Source organism: Lithobates pipiens, unplaced genomic scaffold, assembly GCF_037356315.1.
Source record: "Lithobates pipiens isolate NorthernLeopardFrog02 unplaced genomic scaffold, aLitPip1_a1.2 Scaffold_22, whole genome shotgun sequence".
Taxonomy (NCBI): domain Eukaryota; kingdom Metazoa; phylum Chordata; class Amphibia; order Anura; family Ranidae; genus Lithobates; species Lithobates pipiens.
In genome coordinates this window covers 243,396,178-243,410,685 of record NW_027507784.1, presented here as the reverse complement: position 1 = coordinate 243,410,685, position 14,508 = coordinate 243,396,178, and the positions used below count along the sequence as shown (strand labels likewise).

Here is a 14,508-nt window from a genome sequence, read left to right as displayed (position 1 = left end):
GATCCATGGCAAAATTATTGTTCGTAACTGCCTGCCACGGTGCAAGGAAGGACCTCAGTTTCCCTCCCATCAGACACGCTCTAGTCACTGGGGTTTAGCCTTTGACTGAGCTGGGTTGAAATGAAACACTTTCCTCTCGTTCACTGTTGTATTACCATCTCTTGTTCTGTTCTTGCTTTCTAGGGCCTTTAACTTGTGGATGCCTGAAGGGACGAAAAAAATTTATTTTCTTTATTGTTTTCTTGGAATAGGGAATCCCTTTTTTTGTCTGCGGTCCTTTCCAGGACTGACTCCAACTCTTTCCCGAACAATAGTTCGCCTGAAAATGGATGAGCGCACAATTTTGAAGCAACATCCACGATTGAAGCCAAACAGCTCTTCTAGCTGCATGAAAGCCATGGATCTGGCCACAAATTTTGCTGATTCGGTAGAGGCATCCACAATGTAAGCTATTGCTTTACAAAGAGTAGGAAGGCATCCAAAATTTAATCTTGGCTTGAAGTTCACTGAGCAAGCCTCCCATGCCCATTTTAGATAGCCTTCTGCCTCCCCAACCATTGGGTCCTTCAGAACACGGGTCTTCAAAGGACAGTTTGGACATTTTCGATAATGAGGTGTCCAGTTTGGGGCATTTTTTCCTATGAGAGAAGAGGACCCCGGCTTAAAAGGAAACAAAAAAAAAAAAAAAAAGTCTCTTTAAATTTGTTTTTGGGGGGGGGGGGGGGGAGAATTAAAAAAAAAAAAAAAGTTTTCCTGTTCTTTCCATTCTTTCACATCTATTAAAAAGTGTCATGTACTGGGAAGGTCCCGGCTTGTTTTGTTTGCAGACCCGCATATAGTTGATCCTGGACTGAGAGCTCCATATTCTCTTCCCATGCCCAGCGTATCATAGATGGCATCCAGTAATCCTTCTGTATCTTCAGAGTGAAAGAGAAAGCATTGACATTTAGAAACTTTTTCCTCTTTTAGCTCCCCTTCCTCTGACTCAGTTCAAACTTTCTTCCAACGCCTCCAATGTTCCTTAGGGACCATAACCTGCACGATTATTACAGGAGTGGCACTGGAGATACTAGGTAAAAAGGTTCTAGAATTATATATATATATGCCAATTCTTCCTTTTTCCTAGAAGCAGCACAAAATGATAGGGTTCTTTAAAATAGAATTGAAGGGAGAAGGAAGAAGGAAGAAGAAGGAAGGAGGAAGGAGGAAGGAGGAAGGAGGAAGGAGGAAGGAGGAAGGAGGAAGGAGGAAGGAGGAAGGAGGAGGGAGGAGGGAGGAGGGAGGAGGGAGGAGGGAGGAGGGAGGAGGGAGGAGGGAGAAGGAGGAGAAGGAGGAGGAGAAGGAGAAGGAGGAGGAGGAGGAGGAGAAGGAGGAGGAGAAGGAGGAGAAGGAGGAGAAGGAGGAGAAGGAGAAGGAGGAGAAGGAGGAGAAGGAGGAGGAGAAGGAGGAGGAGAAGGAGGAGGAGAAGGAGGAGGAGAAGGAGGAGGAGAAGGAGGAGGAGGAGAAGGAGGAGAAGGAGGAGGAGAAGGAGAAACATTCCCAAACCAGAACACCCCCAAACAGGGTTAGAGACACAACCAAAAAAAAGAAGAAAAGGGGAACGCTGCAGAAAAAGCAGAACAAAATTCATGTGCTGGCCTGCCACCTGACCACCCATGAAAACAACCAGTGCCCCCTCCTCCAGGTATGAAAAAAAAAAAAACAAAAAAAAAAAAAGGGGGGTGCCACTGCCCCCTTTTTCTTACCTTAAGGCAGGAATTCACAAGCGTCTTTAGACCTGTCTCCCCCGCAAACAACATCCTCCATGGTGCATGACAGGGAACAGTAAGATGGAGCCCAGTGCTTTCTCCTCCACCCCTTTAGGCTGGATTCACACCTATGCATTTTTAGTGCTTTTTGCATTTTGCAGATTTGCACTGCAGTCCATTTACCATGGTTTCCTATGGAACATGTTCTGTAGTGCAAAATGCAAAAAGCACAAAAAATGCATAGGTGTGAATACAGCCTTAAGTCCTACAGGGTGGAACCTGGCCTGGCGCTGTGGATCCAGCGCTGCATTGGGGATTGCAGAGGCCGTGGGGTGTTCCATAGCCCAGCCTGCCTCCAGGCCATGTTTGCCATCCAAATATGGCCGTCAGACGACTTCCTGCCCCGACATCACTGCTGCACCTTCGAGAAGAGTCACATGGAGATTAGCATCTGAATACCAGGACTTGAGCTGCAGGAGCCGCCCCCCCAATGCCTCAGGAGGACTCCTGTGAGTACCAATCCTACCCTGCTAGAACATCCCCACACTTGTAGATTAAATGACCAGCTCTAGGGAAAAAAAAAATAAAAAAGAGGGAGGAGGACCCTGTACTGCTGGCATCCCCAGGTACACTGTGCCTGTTCCTGAGATGCCGCAGCCAGGAGCCCCCTGCCACCTAGCACACAGGCCTAGCAGTAAAACAGATAGCCTAAATTATGCTCCTGCCTGGCTGGAGGATACACAAGAACTGAGGGTATACTATGGGGCATGCTTTAAACAATGTGGATCATGCGTTTCCTGCGATAGGTGGGAGGAGCATCTCTCTCTCTCTCTCTCAAAGCTGTCCTAGAAGATGTCTTGGGAAAAATTTTCCCCTTCTCCCTCTTAGCCTGAACAGGGGAATTTCTTCCCTTTTTGTGCAGAGCAGGATAACACTTGATCCAATCCTGGACCAAAGAGGAAAGAGCCCTCAATAGGTAGGCCACAGATGAGATTGCGACAAGTGGTTTCCCTCCCACGTCTTAATCCAGATAGCCCTCCTGGCTGAGTCAAGGGCCGCTGACTTAGCAGTAGCTCTGACAGTCTCCACCGCGGCATCCACCAAATATGCAACTGCCTGCCTGATCGCCTCTACCACCTGCTTGGTCTTAGCACCCTGAGGCACCTGATCCAATGGTCTATTTACCCACACATACATATTTCTTGCTATACAGGCAGATGCCAAAGCGGGGGCCAAGCTCGGACTGCTTTGACACTTGGGGTAGTGAGGCAACTAGCATCAGGATCTTGAAGAACCTCCATTTCCAAGTCTTAGGTTTTAGCACCTTCCTCTCCAGTTCCGTCAAATACCTCCCTCCCCCCTGTACATTTTATTCTGGACAGAGACCTGTGCCGGAGGCTCTAGAATGTCCTCAGATGCATAAATTGCTCTTAAGAGTCCCTCCCTGTCCTCTACAGCAAAAAGGTGCCTGCCTGGTCTGGAATCCTCACTATTCTGGCTGCCCAGATCTAAATCCTCCCCATCATTTAAGGAGCTTTGACCTGAACCCCCTGACTCTTCCAACTCTTTTTCAACAGAATTCTGAGAAGAGGGAGGTTTCTGGGAACCCCACGGGCTGTTTGTGGATGTTCCTTCCTGGGAAGAGGACCCCTCCTTGCCAGAAAAAGCCTCCTGTCTAGCCCCTAATGTCGTTTTAAAAAAACTGAAGGGTGACCAACATGTTGGTCTGTACTGCCAAAAAAATCCTTCATGACAGCAGAGGTTTTATTTCCAGAAAGCTTGTGGATGCATTTATAATGAAAGGGCCTAGTGTTGCCCTGCTGTATTTTATCATTGCAGTAACCACACTGTTTAAAGCAACAGGGGGCCATGATTTGGGCAGTCTACTGGCGCTCCTTTGGCCGGCTCCACTTGGTTCTGGGAATAAACATAAAAACACAATGTCCCAATTAGATATGCTCCCCTGGGCAGCTCCACTCCTGCCTGGCCCCCTGAACCACCAGCAGTGGTGAGGGTCACCCGCTTCCCTGTCAGCCAAGTCAACTCCCCATCTGTGGTCTCCTCCTGGGCTGTAGCTACTACTGGCTCGTGCCACAGTCTATAAAAAAAGCTGCTTGTGCATGTTTGACAGCTGGCCTCCCTGCGTCAAACACAACCCTGCCTGGCTGGGGGTAGAGAGGGGGAACCAATAGTCCTTGGGGAACCGGGCACACCTTCCATGCACCGGGGAAGCTCCAGAAACAAGGGAGAAATGTCTCCCGACACACCTCTGATGGTTCCCCTGCAAGTTGGAACCTCAAGCCCCTGCCTGGACTGTGCCTCCCTCCCCAGCTTTGCGGTCCAGCTCTCAGGGCGGCGTTCTTCAGCCCCAGGCCTAAGGTCAGTCAGAAAATAAACGTTTCACTGCAACCCCGGGAAACAATCAAAAACTGAGGAGCGGGGGTTTTAACCTCCATTATGGATTAAATGAAAAAATAAAATAATCTAAACGGCAAGTATGAAACCCCCTGATCATGGCTACAACATATGTACAGACCCAAGAATCAAAAGCACAAAGACATTTCACTACTCAAGTGATTCCATTAGGCCGGGTTCACACGGTACGACAAACGCTCCAACATTGGGAACTCATGTCACACTACGTTTGAAAAATCAATGTTTCCCTATGGGAGCCGTCTTAACTGGTCAGACGCAAGTCGGTCTTTGAAAATGCTCCCTGTACTACTTTGGTTCGACTTTGATCCTACTTCAGCCCATTGACTATCATTGAAGTCAGATCAAAGTCAGATCCTTGTCCCAACCATCAGACTTTGGCATCCGACATTGTGTTATTTCCTGCCCCCTGCTGTAGCCCCTCCCATTGTGTGTTCATTTTGATTGGTCAAAAGGACAAGCTGTACTATCTGAAAAGTCAGATTAATGTAGTATCCTGATCATGAAAGTCGGATGGATGTAGGACAGATGTCGCAGAGCAAAGTAGGATGAAAGTCTTACTACTGTCCTGTAGTATAGTGTGAACCCAGCCTAACCTTCCAGCATTCAAATTAAAAGAATAAAAACAAATGCAACATCAAAAATGGGTCGAAAGGATATTTTAAATTCTCATTTTAACCATATACCAAGTCAAACCTAAAAAAAACGAACGTAGCAGACCACAGTGCTGAAAGCATTTCTATGTTTCATTAATATTGTATATAACATGCAAGAAGATTTCAGGCAGATTATGAGAAGCTTTTATGAGTATCTGGGGATTTACTGATTATACCCAAGTAATGCAAATAGGTGAAACCAGGGAATGTAAAATATATACACACAAAGCCATAGGGAGCTTAACACAGCTATTACAGGTAGCAAACAAACTTACCAAAACTCCACCCTAGGGGAGGCTCAATCTTAAGAACAAAATCCCCCTAAAAGAAAGAAAAAAAAAAGAAGAAAGAAAGGGATGAAACATACTGTAATTAACCCAGTGTTGCTGTACACGTGTATTGAGGACAGCAATATGCAAATATTGCTATGTGCAAGTACATAATCTACATGTTTTATTTATATATAAAAACAAAAACAAAGGGAGGCCTTACAATGACTTTAAGGAGGGGAAAAAAATAAAAAAAGTCTCAGTTGTAACATGGCCCCCCACACTTCCCTATTTACTTTACTTACCAAAGTCCTATCTCAATCCAGCGCTGTATCAATATCTGAAGCAGAGCTGGTCTGTGTTCCTCTAACAGAACACAGAGACAGCAGCAGGAGTCATTGGATCCCGTTGTTGTCAATCAAATCCTGAGGAGGGAGTAGGCACTGCCCTACATATTATTTACACTGGCCAGAACGCAATGCAGCAAGTCCAGCCAGAACTCAGAGCAGGCAGCCCGGCCAGATTTTAAGCCGTCCAGGTCTGAAACTAGTCAGCCTGCAGCAGCAGCAGTTAATTCTGCCTTCTGAATGGACTCCTGTATCAGAATTGTTGACCAATTACTTTCCAAAAATGGATCTCTTCCATGTGGTTTGGGTAGATCTCCATCCCTCAAAAGGTTGCTTACCCCTGATAAAGAGGTACTGTAGTACGCACTTCTAATCCACAGAACCATTCACAAAGATTTCCAAATATGTTGGAAAATCTTACAAAAGAAGGGGGAATAACCCTCCAGGCTGACCTTCCATTTTATGGTGGTTGGGTATAACAATTTTATTTTTAAAGTATCAATAATGTGCCTTCTTAGTCATGTGTGTTGTGTAATAATTTTTGTTCATGTCATGACTGATTTAGCTTTCTCTACTTACTCACCTTGTCATAAAGAGGAATCATGAAGTAACCATTATTTGGTGCACAATCGGTCTGGTATTTCAATGTGCCTTGTTTGGTATATAGCTTAATCTAAAAAACAAACAATTTACATAATTACAGTATTGATAGCTATATTTCACGTTAAAAACATAAAAAAAAAAAAAAAAACACAAACAAACAAACAAACAAACAAACACACACACACACACAGAAATGTTACATAAATTAAGAATATAAAACGAATATAAAAACGTGTAAGCCTTGGTTTACACAGGGGTGACTTGGCCAGCTGAAAAGTCGCGCTCTGTTCTGTACTATGGAAGTCGTGTGAAGATCACCTTGCAAAGTCGCGCTGCAAGTCGGGCTGCCCCTGCGTGAACCGACACTAAAAGTGATGCTGCAGACAAACTAAACAAACAAATTCTTCCCATTTGTATTCACAAGGACTTGCTCTGCCAGTTTACTTGTGCCAAGTCCAATTACATTAGCAAGTATTCCTCAGTAAGCTCGTTCTCTATTAAAAATGAAAAGAAAAAAAAAAAAGTAAGGTGGTTTGCCTTTATTTCTCCATTACGCATCTGTGATCGATTTTTGAACGTTTTGTGAAAATCACATTGACTGCTTTATAAATATGCCCCTTAAAAGGACATACAGCCCATTTTTTTTATTTTTTTTTGTATTGGCTAGATTGGGGAAGGGTTAAAACTCCAAGTCAATTTTTTACTCCAAGGGGATCCATTAAAGAGACAGAAGGAGAAAAGGTACAGTGTCCACAATAAGCTCAGGTTCTATTTCCTTATTTTGCCATAAAAATCATTTGTATTTCCGTTTCCCTGTTGCAGATTTTCCCTCACTTCCTTTGTGGTAAAAAATAAAAAAATAAAAAATTGTGTCACCAGGGCAGAAGGTAAGGGAAAGACATATTGATAAATATTGCAGCTGTCAAGTCATTTATACAAGTAGTGACTATTTAACTTGCAGCAGTGTTTCAGAGTATGTAATGTACAGCATAGTGTACAAAGTGCATCAATCCAAAATATGTAACATACAGCACAACATTCTGTATATAGTGCAGCCTAGAGTATATAACATAACGAGCAAAGTCATCACCCCCAATCAGGGTGGATATAAATCAATGATTTAAGAAAAAAAAAAAAAAATCTGATTTTTATTTCAATAAAAATGCTTTTGGAGTAAAAATCTAAAGATCGTTTTCTATTTAAGATACATTAATAATTCAGTTTATTCAACATGAAATTGAGCTTACGCCCAGTACACACGATCGGAAATTCTGCCAGCAAAAGTCGGATGAGAGCTTTTGGTCAGAAATTCCGACTGCGTGTATGCTCCAACTGACTTTTGCTGGCGGAGAGAAGTTTCTAAATTTTTTTACGTCTGTAGCAATTCCGACACGCAAAATTCCTCACATGCTCAGAAACAATTCGAAGCATGCTCGGAAGCATTGAACTTCATTTTCTCGGCTCGTCGTAGTGTTGTACGTCACCGCATTCTTGATGGTCAAAAGTTCAGAAAACTTGTGTGACCATGTGTACGCAAGCCAAGCTTCAGTGAAATTCCGTCAGAAAACCATCCAAGATTTTTCAGACGGAAATTACGCTTGTGTGTACAGGGCATTAGTTATGTAGCATAAGGCTGTATATTCTGCAATATTTTTTTTTTTTGTAAACTCGTTCAATGAATCCAAGCTCTGCAAGCTGAGAACATGCACTGTATTGCTGCATTTCCACACTTTCAGTGACCATGATATAAAAAAGTTCAGGAATATAAATTTATCCCATTGTTTATAAAAATCTATGTACACTACAAACTGTATGATTGAATTGGTTCTGATATCGCTGTTTTACTAACCTGACAGCTTATTATTCTAAACAGGAAACCTTGATTTTGTTTGCACATATTAAAGATTCTATTTACCAGCAAAAATAAGTCCTTACATTAAAGAGCACCTGTCATTTCAGATCCATCATTGCAGCGCCTGTTAACGGGCATCCACGTCCCTCACCTTGTTGTGTCATTGCCACATCACTAGCCATCCAATTAAAGTGAATGGGACTGTCAGGAGGAGCTGCTGCGGTACAGAAGTGACACTTGCTCTTAATTTAAATCAAGCCTTTTTCAAATCCACCCTGTTCCTAATCTAAACCTCTTTACACTAGTGTCTTCTTACTTTGGTGGTCAGTAGTAAGCAACACCCTTAGAGCTGACAAGGGGCAACTCACCAGCAACATCATTACCAGAGCAATGTAAACCCCCAGCTATTTCTATGACCTTGCTCTCTTCCAGGCTGAAACAGCAGAGCATTGCTCCTTCAAAGGCAAGTAAGATTCTGGAGCGTTTCAGGCAGGCAAAATGTAATGCTGTAGGAGCAGGTAAATGTTCTGTTTAGCAATCCTGTTGCTAATAAAGAAGTGGATGTATCACTAGAACTTACTGGAGGTCAAGAATTAACATGAGTTTTTTCTAGAGGTGCAACAAATAAGACATTTTGGTACTGGGAAGAGAGGACGTGTGGCACCCGGAGCACACTGCCCCCTTTTCAGTTCCATGATCAGCACCTTTTTTTGTTCCCCTCCCTGCTGAAAACACAATTTTCGGCTAATGTGTTTCTGCGGCCACAATTTCGGTGCACGACTAGTTTATTTGTATGGCATAATTTTGCTAAGATACAGCCTTGGGGCCTCAAGGTGACACAATGGCAAAATGTGTCACCATGAGGAAGGGGCCCTGCAAGGCCCCAGAAACATTGGCTGCATCTGACTGATATGACAATATAAATATACCCACATTAAATCATCATCTCCAACAGAGGGCTGGTGACGTTTGTGGTACAGCACAGCAGCATCCACTGCTGTTACTATTAACACTGTCCAATTACACTGGACTAAACACTGCATGTAGCCCAGAGCCGTACTACTTCTATTGCGTACGAGTTGTTCCCAACACTGCGACACAGCCCCGACAGGGGAAGTCACTGGCAGAAATCTGAGGGCTTAGGTCTATGGTATCCGTTGCCTGTATTGACTATATACATATACAGCCCAAGAGTAAAGCTGGTTATGCATGGTCAGTTTTTTTTTCATACCTCTAGCAGACTGAATTGGGGGGGGGGGGGGGGGAACCTAGCAAGTTCCTCTATCCCCAGAAATGATATGGAGGAATTCCCCCACCACGGGGCATTGTATTCTGACAGTGGCATCTGTAGCTGTCAAAATACACTGATCAGCAGCTGCATCCACTGATCGATGCAAAATTTTCCAATGTCTTTTTGACCGAAATGTATTAAAGAATCAACTTCAGTTGAACAGGGGAGCCTACACAATTATTGAAATTTAGCTTTAGACCTCACTAAAGCATATGCCCTGGAGGGCTATGTTTACCCACACGGGGGTGCACAGGTGTTTCATGCATCCCAATGCAGGCAGTCCTATTCCTGTCAATTAGGATGACACCGCAACTACATGGACACAGTCACTGCTCCAAATTCGGCATTCACGTGGGTGTGAATGTGTGTCCCCAAACTCACAGTGTGCATTCAGGGACATGCACCACACCCACACAGATGTCAAATTTGGAGCAGTGGCTGTGTGCCAATGAAAATCAATGCGACTTCATGCAAAGCGATGCACGGAAAACCTATGCATCCCGTGTGGATAAACAGCCCTCTACTGGCATGCGCTTTATTATGTCCCGTGCGGACAAGGCCTTCGACTGGATTCATAAAGGCTGTTCTGCTGCCAGACACATCACCAGGAGCCAGTCTGTTTCAACAAATTGCTATTTCCTAGGAGCTCGTGCACACAGTTGTAGGAATTTATGCTCCATATATGCTGCCATTTTTATGCCAGGTCTACGCACGTTTTAGATGTGTAAGGTGTTGAGCGTAAATGCATTCTGCTGACCAGAATATTGATTTAGTGTGGGCCACTAGAATACATTTTACGCCTGTATGCACCCAGAGCTCAAGCTTGTAAACGTATATATATATCCCTATACCAATCTTGATTCAAACCCCCCCCCCCCCATCATCATCTTAATCAGGCATTTCCATGATTTCGTGTAAACAATGCAGAGCCGTTCTCTGCTCAGAGCTGGCAAAAAAAAAAAAAAAAAAAAAAAAAAAAAAAAAAAAAAAAAGCTGGCAAATGTTTCTCAACATTGGTCAGCACTGAAAGATAGAGGAGCTACAATGTAATATTTAGTTATTTTAGATCAAAAGATATGAACTTCGATTTAAATGAGTTCAGTTTAAAAGGAGAAGTCCAGCCTCAGCTCGTTTGGCTGGGCTTCTCCTCTGGGTTACAGGAGTGCAAATCATTTTGCACTCCTGGGACCTGTTATCAGCAGAGGACGCTCTGAAGTCTACTCTTTGCTGACGTCGCTGGAATCAGTCCAGGCACTGCGTCATCACAGAAAAAGTCTGGATCTGCCAGGTGCCTGGACTGATGCCTGTCTCAACCTCGCAGCAAGGCACGGAGAGCCTGAGATGGCTGCTCTGTGCCTCTCCACAGCTCTGCTTTCCAGTGATCTTTGAGGAGCAGAGGAGAGCTCCTGACTGACTGGCAGCAGCTCTCTGCTCGGGGAGCTGAGAGAACAGGGGCTCAGTTCTCAGTGCAGAGACACCGGGGGACAGATGCAGCATCGGTCTGATGCTGCATCCACCCAGGCAAGTATGATGGGAACAAAAAAAAATACTTCTCTTTTAGGCTGGGTTCACACTGCTGCGGGGGGAGATCCGGATGTGATTCGCACCGCAAATCACATCCGATCTCCGTAGCGATGCGAGTTCAGCCATACAGATAGTATGGCTGAATTCGCATCGCTCCCGCAGCAAACTCGCACGGGATCCTTTTTTTGGTCCGCAACAGAATCGGATCGCATGGGGGTTCACACCATGCGATCCGATTCCTGTGCGAGTCGGCAGATCGCACTGCGATATGCGAGCGGATCTGGGGGTGTCATTAACATATCATTGACACTCCCAGCCATCCGCATAGGGCAGTGTGAACTGCCGGCGGGAGTAATGTGATGCGGGAAAACGCCGCGTATTCGCGGCGTTCCCGCATCGCAGCGGTGTGAACCCGGCCTTAAAGCGGTAGTAAACCCGCAAATTTATTTATTTATTTTTTTAACACCTGCAAAGCAAAAGGCATAATGAGCTAGTATGCACCGCATACTAGCTCATTATGAAATGCTTACCTTAGAACAAGGCCCCGACATCTGGCCCGATCCATGGTTTCTTCCGGGTATCGCGGCTCCGGCGCTGTGAGTGTCCGGAGTCGCGATATCGTCACTCCCGTGCATGCGCGCGGGAGATTTCATTCCGGCCGGTCGGCCAGTGCCGGATTTTCAGGCCGAGAATCCCCTTGTGCGCAAGCGCCGCTGCAGTCAGCGGCGCATACCGAGGGGAATATCTCCTAAACCTACAGGTAAGCCTTATTATAGGCTTTCCTGTAGGTAAAAGTTAAAAAATTGAGTATACAACCACTTTAACCACTACAAAAAGGTGTTGTAAAGTGTTTTTTTGTTTTTGTTTTTTTAAACAAATATGTTGTTATACTTGCCTCCTTTTTGCAAGGGTTTTGCACAGAGCGGCCCAATCCTCCTCTTCTGGGGTCCCCCAGTGGCACTTCTGGCTCCTCTTTTTCTCGATTGTCCCCAAAGAGCCACATTCCATGGGGCCACTTGTGTGGGCATGCTCCCAATTCCTGCTGGTGCATTCATTGACAGACAGAACTCGGCTCCACCCCCCCGGCTCCTGTGTCACTGGATTTGATTCACAGCAGGCTCCTGCTGCTATCAATCTATCCAATGAGGACCCGAGACAGGGGCTGGAGCGACTGTGCTTGTCCCTGTCACTGGAACGATCCTGCCCAGGTAAGTAAAGGGGGCTGCTGCACTACAGAAGGTTTTTCACCTTAATGCATAGAATGCATTAAGGTGAAAAATCTTGATGGTTTACAACCCCCTTTAAAAAGGTGTCCAGCCTGAGCTTGTTTGGCTGGAGTTATCCTATGGGTCACAGGAGTGCCGATTGTTTCGCAACTCCCGTGACCAGTTTTCAGCAGAGAGTGGTCTGAAGTCCACTCTCTGCTGATGTCACAGGAATCAGTCTCTCTGCTCAGGGAGCTGTGAGAACCGAGCCATCGGTGGTATTCGATTGCTCGGTTTTCAGTGTAGAGGCAGCAGAGGACAGATGAAGCATTGGACCGATCCTGCGTCCACCTAGGTAAGTACGATTATGAGAAAAAAAAAAAAAAAAAGAAAAAACATATACTTCTCTTGTAAAGACTAAGCCTTTTTCTGACACTGGTTGCGTACAATTAAAAATCAGTATTTTTTGCTAGAAAGTTACTTAGAACCCCCCCCCAAAAAAAAAAAAAAATTTATATATATATATATATATATATATATATATATATATATATATATATATATATATATATATATATATATATATATATATATATATCACATCACATTTTTAGCAAGAACCCTAGAGAATAAAATAGCAGTTGTTGCAATATTTTATGTAACACTGTATTTGCACAGTGGTCTTTCAAATGCAATTTTGTGGGGGGGGGGGGGGGGGGACAAAAAACAAAAAAAATAAAACCACACTTCAATGAATTAAAAATAAATTATATAAAACAGTAAAAAGTTAGCACAATTTTTTTGTATATTGTGAAAGATAATGTTACGCCACAAGAATGGTGATCTTTATTCTAAGCAAAAAAAAGTGACATTTTATCCAGAATCAAGCGGCTCTACTTTAAAGGCATTAAAAAATATGCTTTATGCCTGTAAAATAAAAAAATTCTGCATGTGCATGAGGCCTTACAAGTCTCGCTACTACGCAACAAAAACCCAGGAAAAAGCGCACACCTTACAAGGAATGAGAAAGTTATAATTACATATAAATGATAATCACCCTGCTCTAACCTGTACAAACGAAGACTTAATTTTCAGGTACAAACTAAAAAAACTGCAGTTTTACCCTTCTAAGCCCAAGTCTCCATTCACATCGGGCCGATTTGACATGTCAAATTGCATGCCAGATTGGAGTGGATTGCCGGCAACAGCGCAATGCGAATCCAACTACGTTTGGCGACTTCAGGTGCGATTTCAATAGACATCTGTGCATGAACCCGCACAGGAATCTCCCAAATCGCCCCTGAAGTGGCACTGAAATGTCCTTCAGCTAAACGCACACAATTCCAAACCTGCATTCAGTGTGAATCTAGCCTAAGACATTACTGTCGCCAATATTAAGACTAATGTCACCCACAATAGGGACATTCCTCCTATATTGAATTGTAACTGTACTGATGCCCCCAGTTTGCACTGCGCAAATTGTTGGCACTATGTAAATCCTGTATAATATTATTAATAATAATAATAATAATAATAATAATAATAATAATAATAGGAATCCAGAGCAGGAAGCGGCCAGCTGTCTGTAGGCTGACCCTGAGGTCAGGAGTATGGAATGAATGGAGACTGAGGCCTGGGTGAAGAGAGGTCAGCACAGCACTCAGCCTACACCCAGTGCTGTCACGTGTTCCGGGATTATAGGGGACTCTGCCCACAGATCGTACCCACCTCAATCAGCGAGTAGTTTATATCCACGTCCGATTTAACGAACCCCCCGCACCCCACCACGATGTCATCAGCCGCCTGTACCCGGCCCCAGCAAAGAACACACAGCACCGTCCATAACACAAGGGCGCCCATTCTTCCCGTCCTGACAGGTGTCTCCCTTCTCTGGGCCCCACTCAGCACGCCGCTCCGAGCTTTCTGCTGACACAACCGGATTATGTCAATCTCAGGCCGACACCACTTCCAGGCGCAGGCGCACTACTCCCCGGCTCAGTCAGGGAGACGGAGCTTCAGCTTGTATCCATGACCACGACACGGAAGTGAGGATCACGATGTGCTTTGCTGCCACCTGGTGAGCAGGAGGACTAACTGAGCACTTCTCAGGTCACAGCAAGGTTAGGATGGCTTTTTTTTTTATAGACTCTAGAAAGATACTGAGATGTATGTGCGGTAATTTCAGAGGAGACAAAATAATTCCACTGATACTAAACACGCAACATCACCAACAGCTAATTGAATCACTTACTGGGATTTTATCTCTTGCCTATATTTCTGTATAACCACTTCAATACCAGGCACTTACGTACCTTCCTGCCCAGGCCGATTTTCAGCTTTCAACGCTGTCGCAATTTGAATAATTGCACGGTCGTGTGACGCTGTACCCAAATACATTTTTTATCATTTTGATGCTACAAATAGAGCTTTCTTTTGGTGGTATTTGATCATTGATTTTTACTTGTTGCCCAAAAAATAAAAAAAATCCCTTTTTATTTTATTTTTTTTAAATTAGGTTTTTCTTTGTCTCTTAAATTTCTTTGAAAATAAGTAAGTTTTCTACTTCAATGGCGGGCACTG

At 44.2% G+C, this 14,508-nt stretch overlaps 1 protein-coding gene across 1 annotated transcript in view; it reads right to left on the bottom strand.

Annotated features, from left to right (window-relative positions):
- LOC143924556 (BOS complex subunit NOMO3-like) overlaps positions 1-13,921 on the bottom strand; it is a 210,978-nt gene extending 197,057 nt beyond the window's left edge. Inside the window, exons 1-3 of the mRNA XM_077448933.1 lie at positions 13,657-13,921; positions 6,037-6,126; positions 5,113-5,158 (exon numbers count right to left, since the gene is read on the bottom strand). Of these exons, the coding sequence (XP_077305059.1) occupies positions 5,113-5,158; positions 6,037-6,126; positions 13,657-13,788 (268 nt within the window). The 5' untranslated portion in view covers positions 13,789-13,921. The remainder of the gene's footprint in view (positions 1-5,112; positions 5,159-6,036; positions 6,127-13,656) is intronic.
- Between the last annotated feature and the right edge of the window lie 587 nt (positions 13,922-14,508).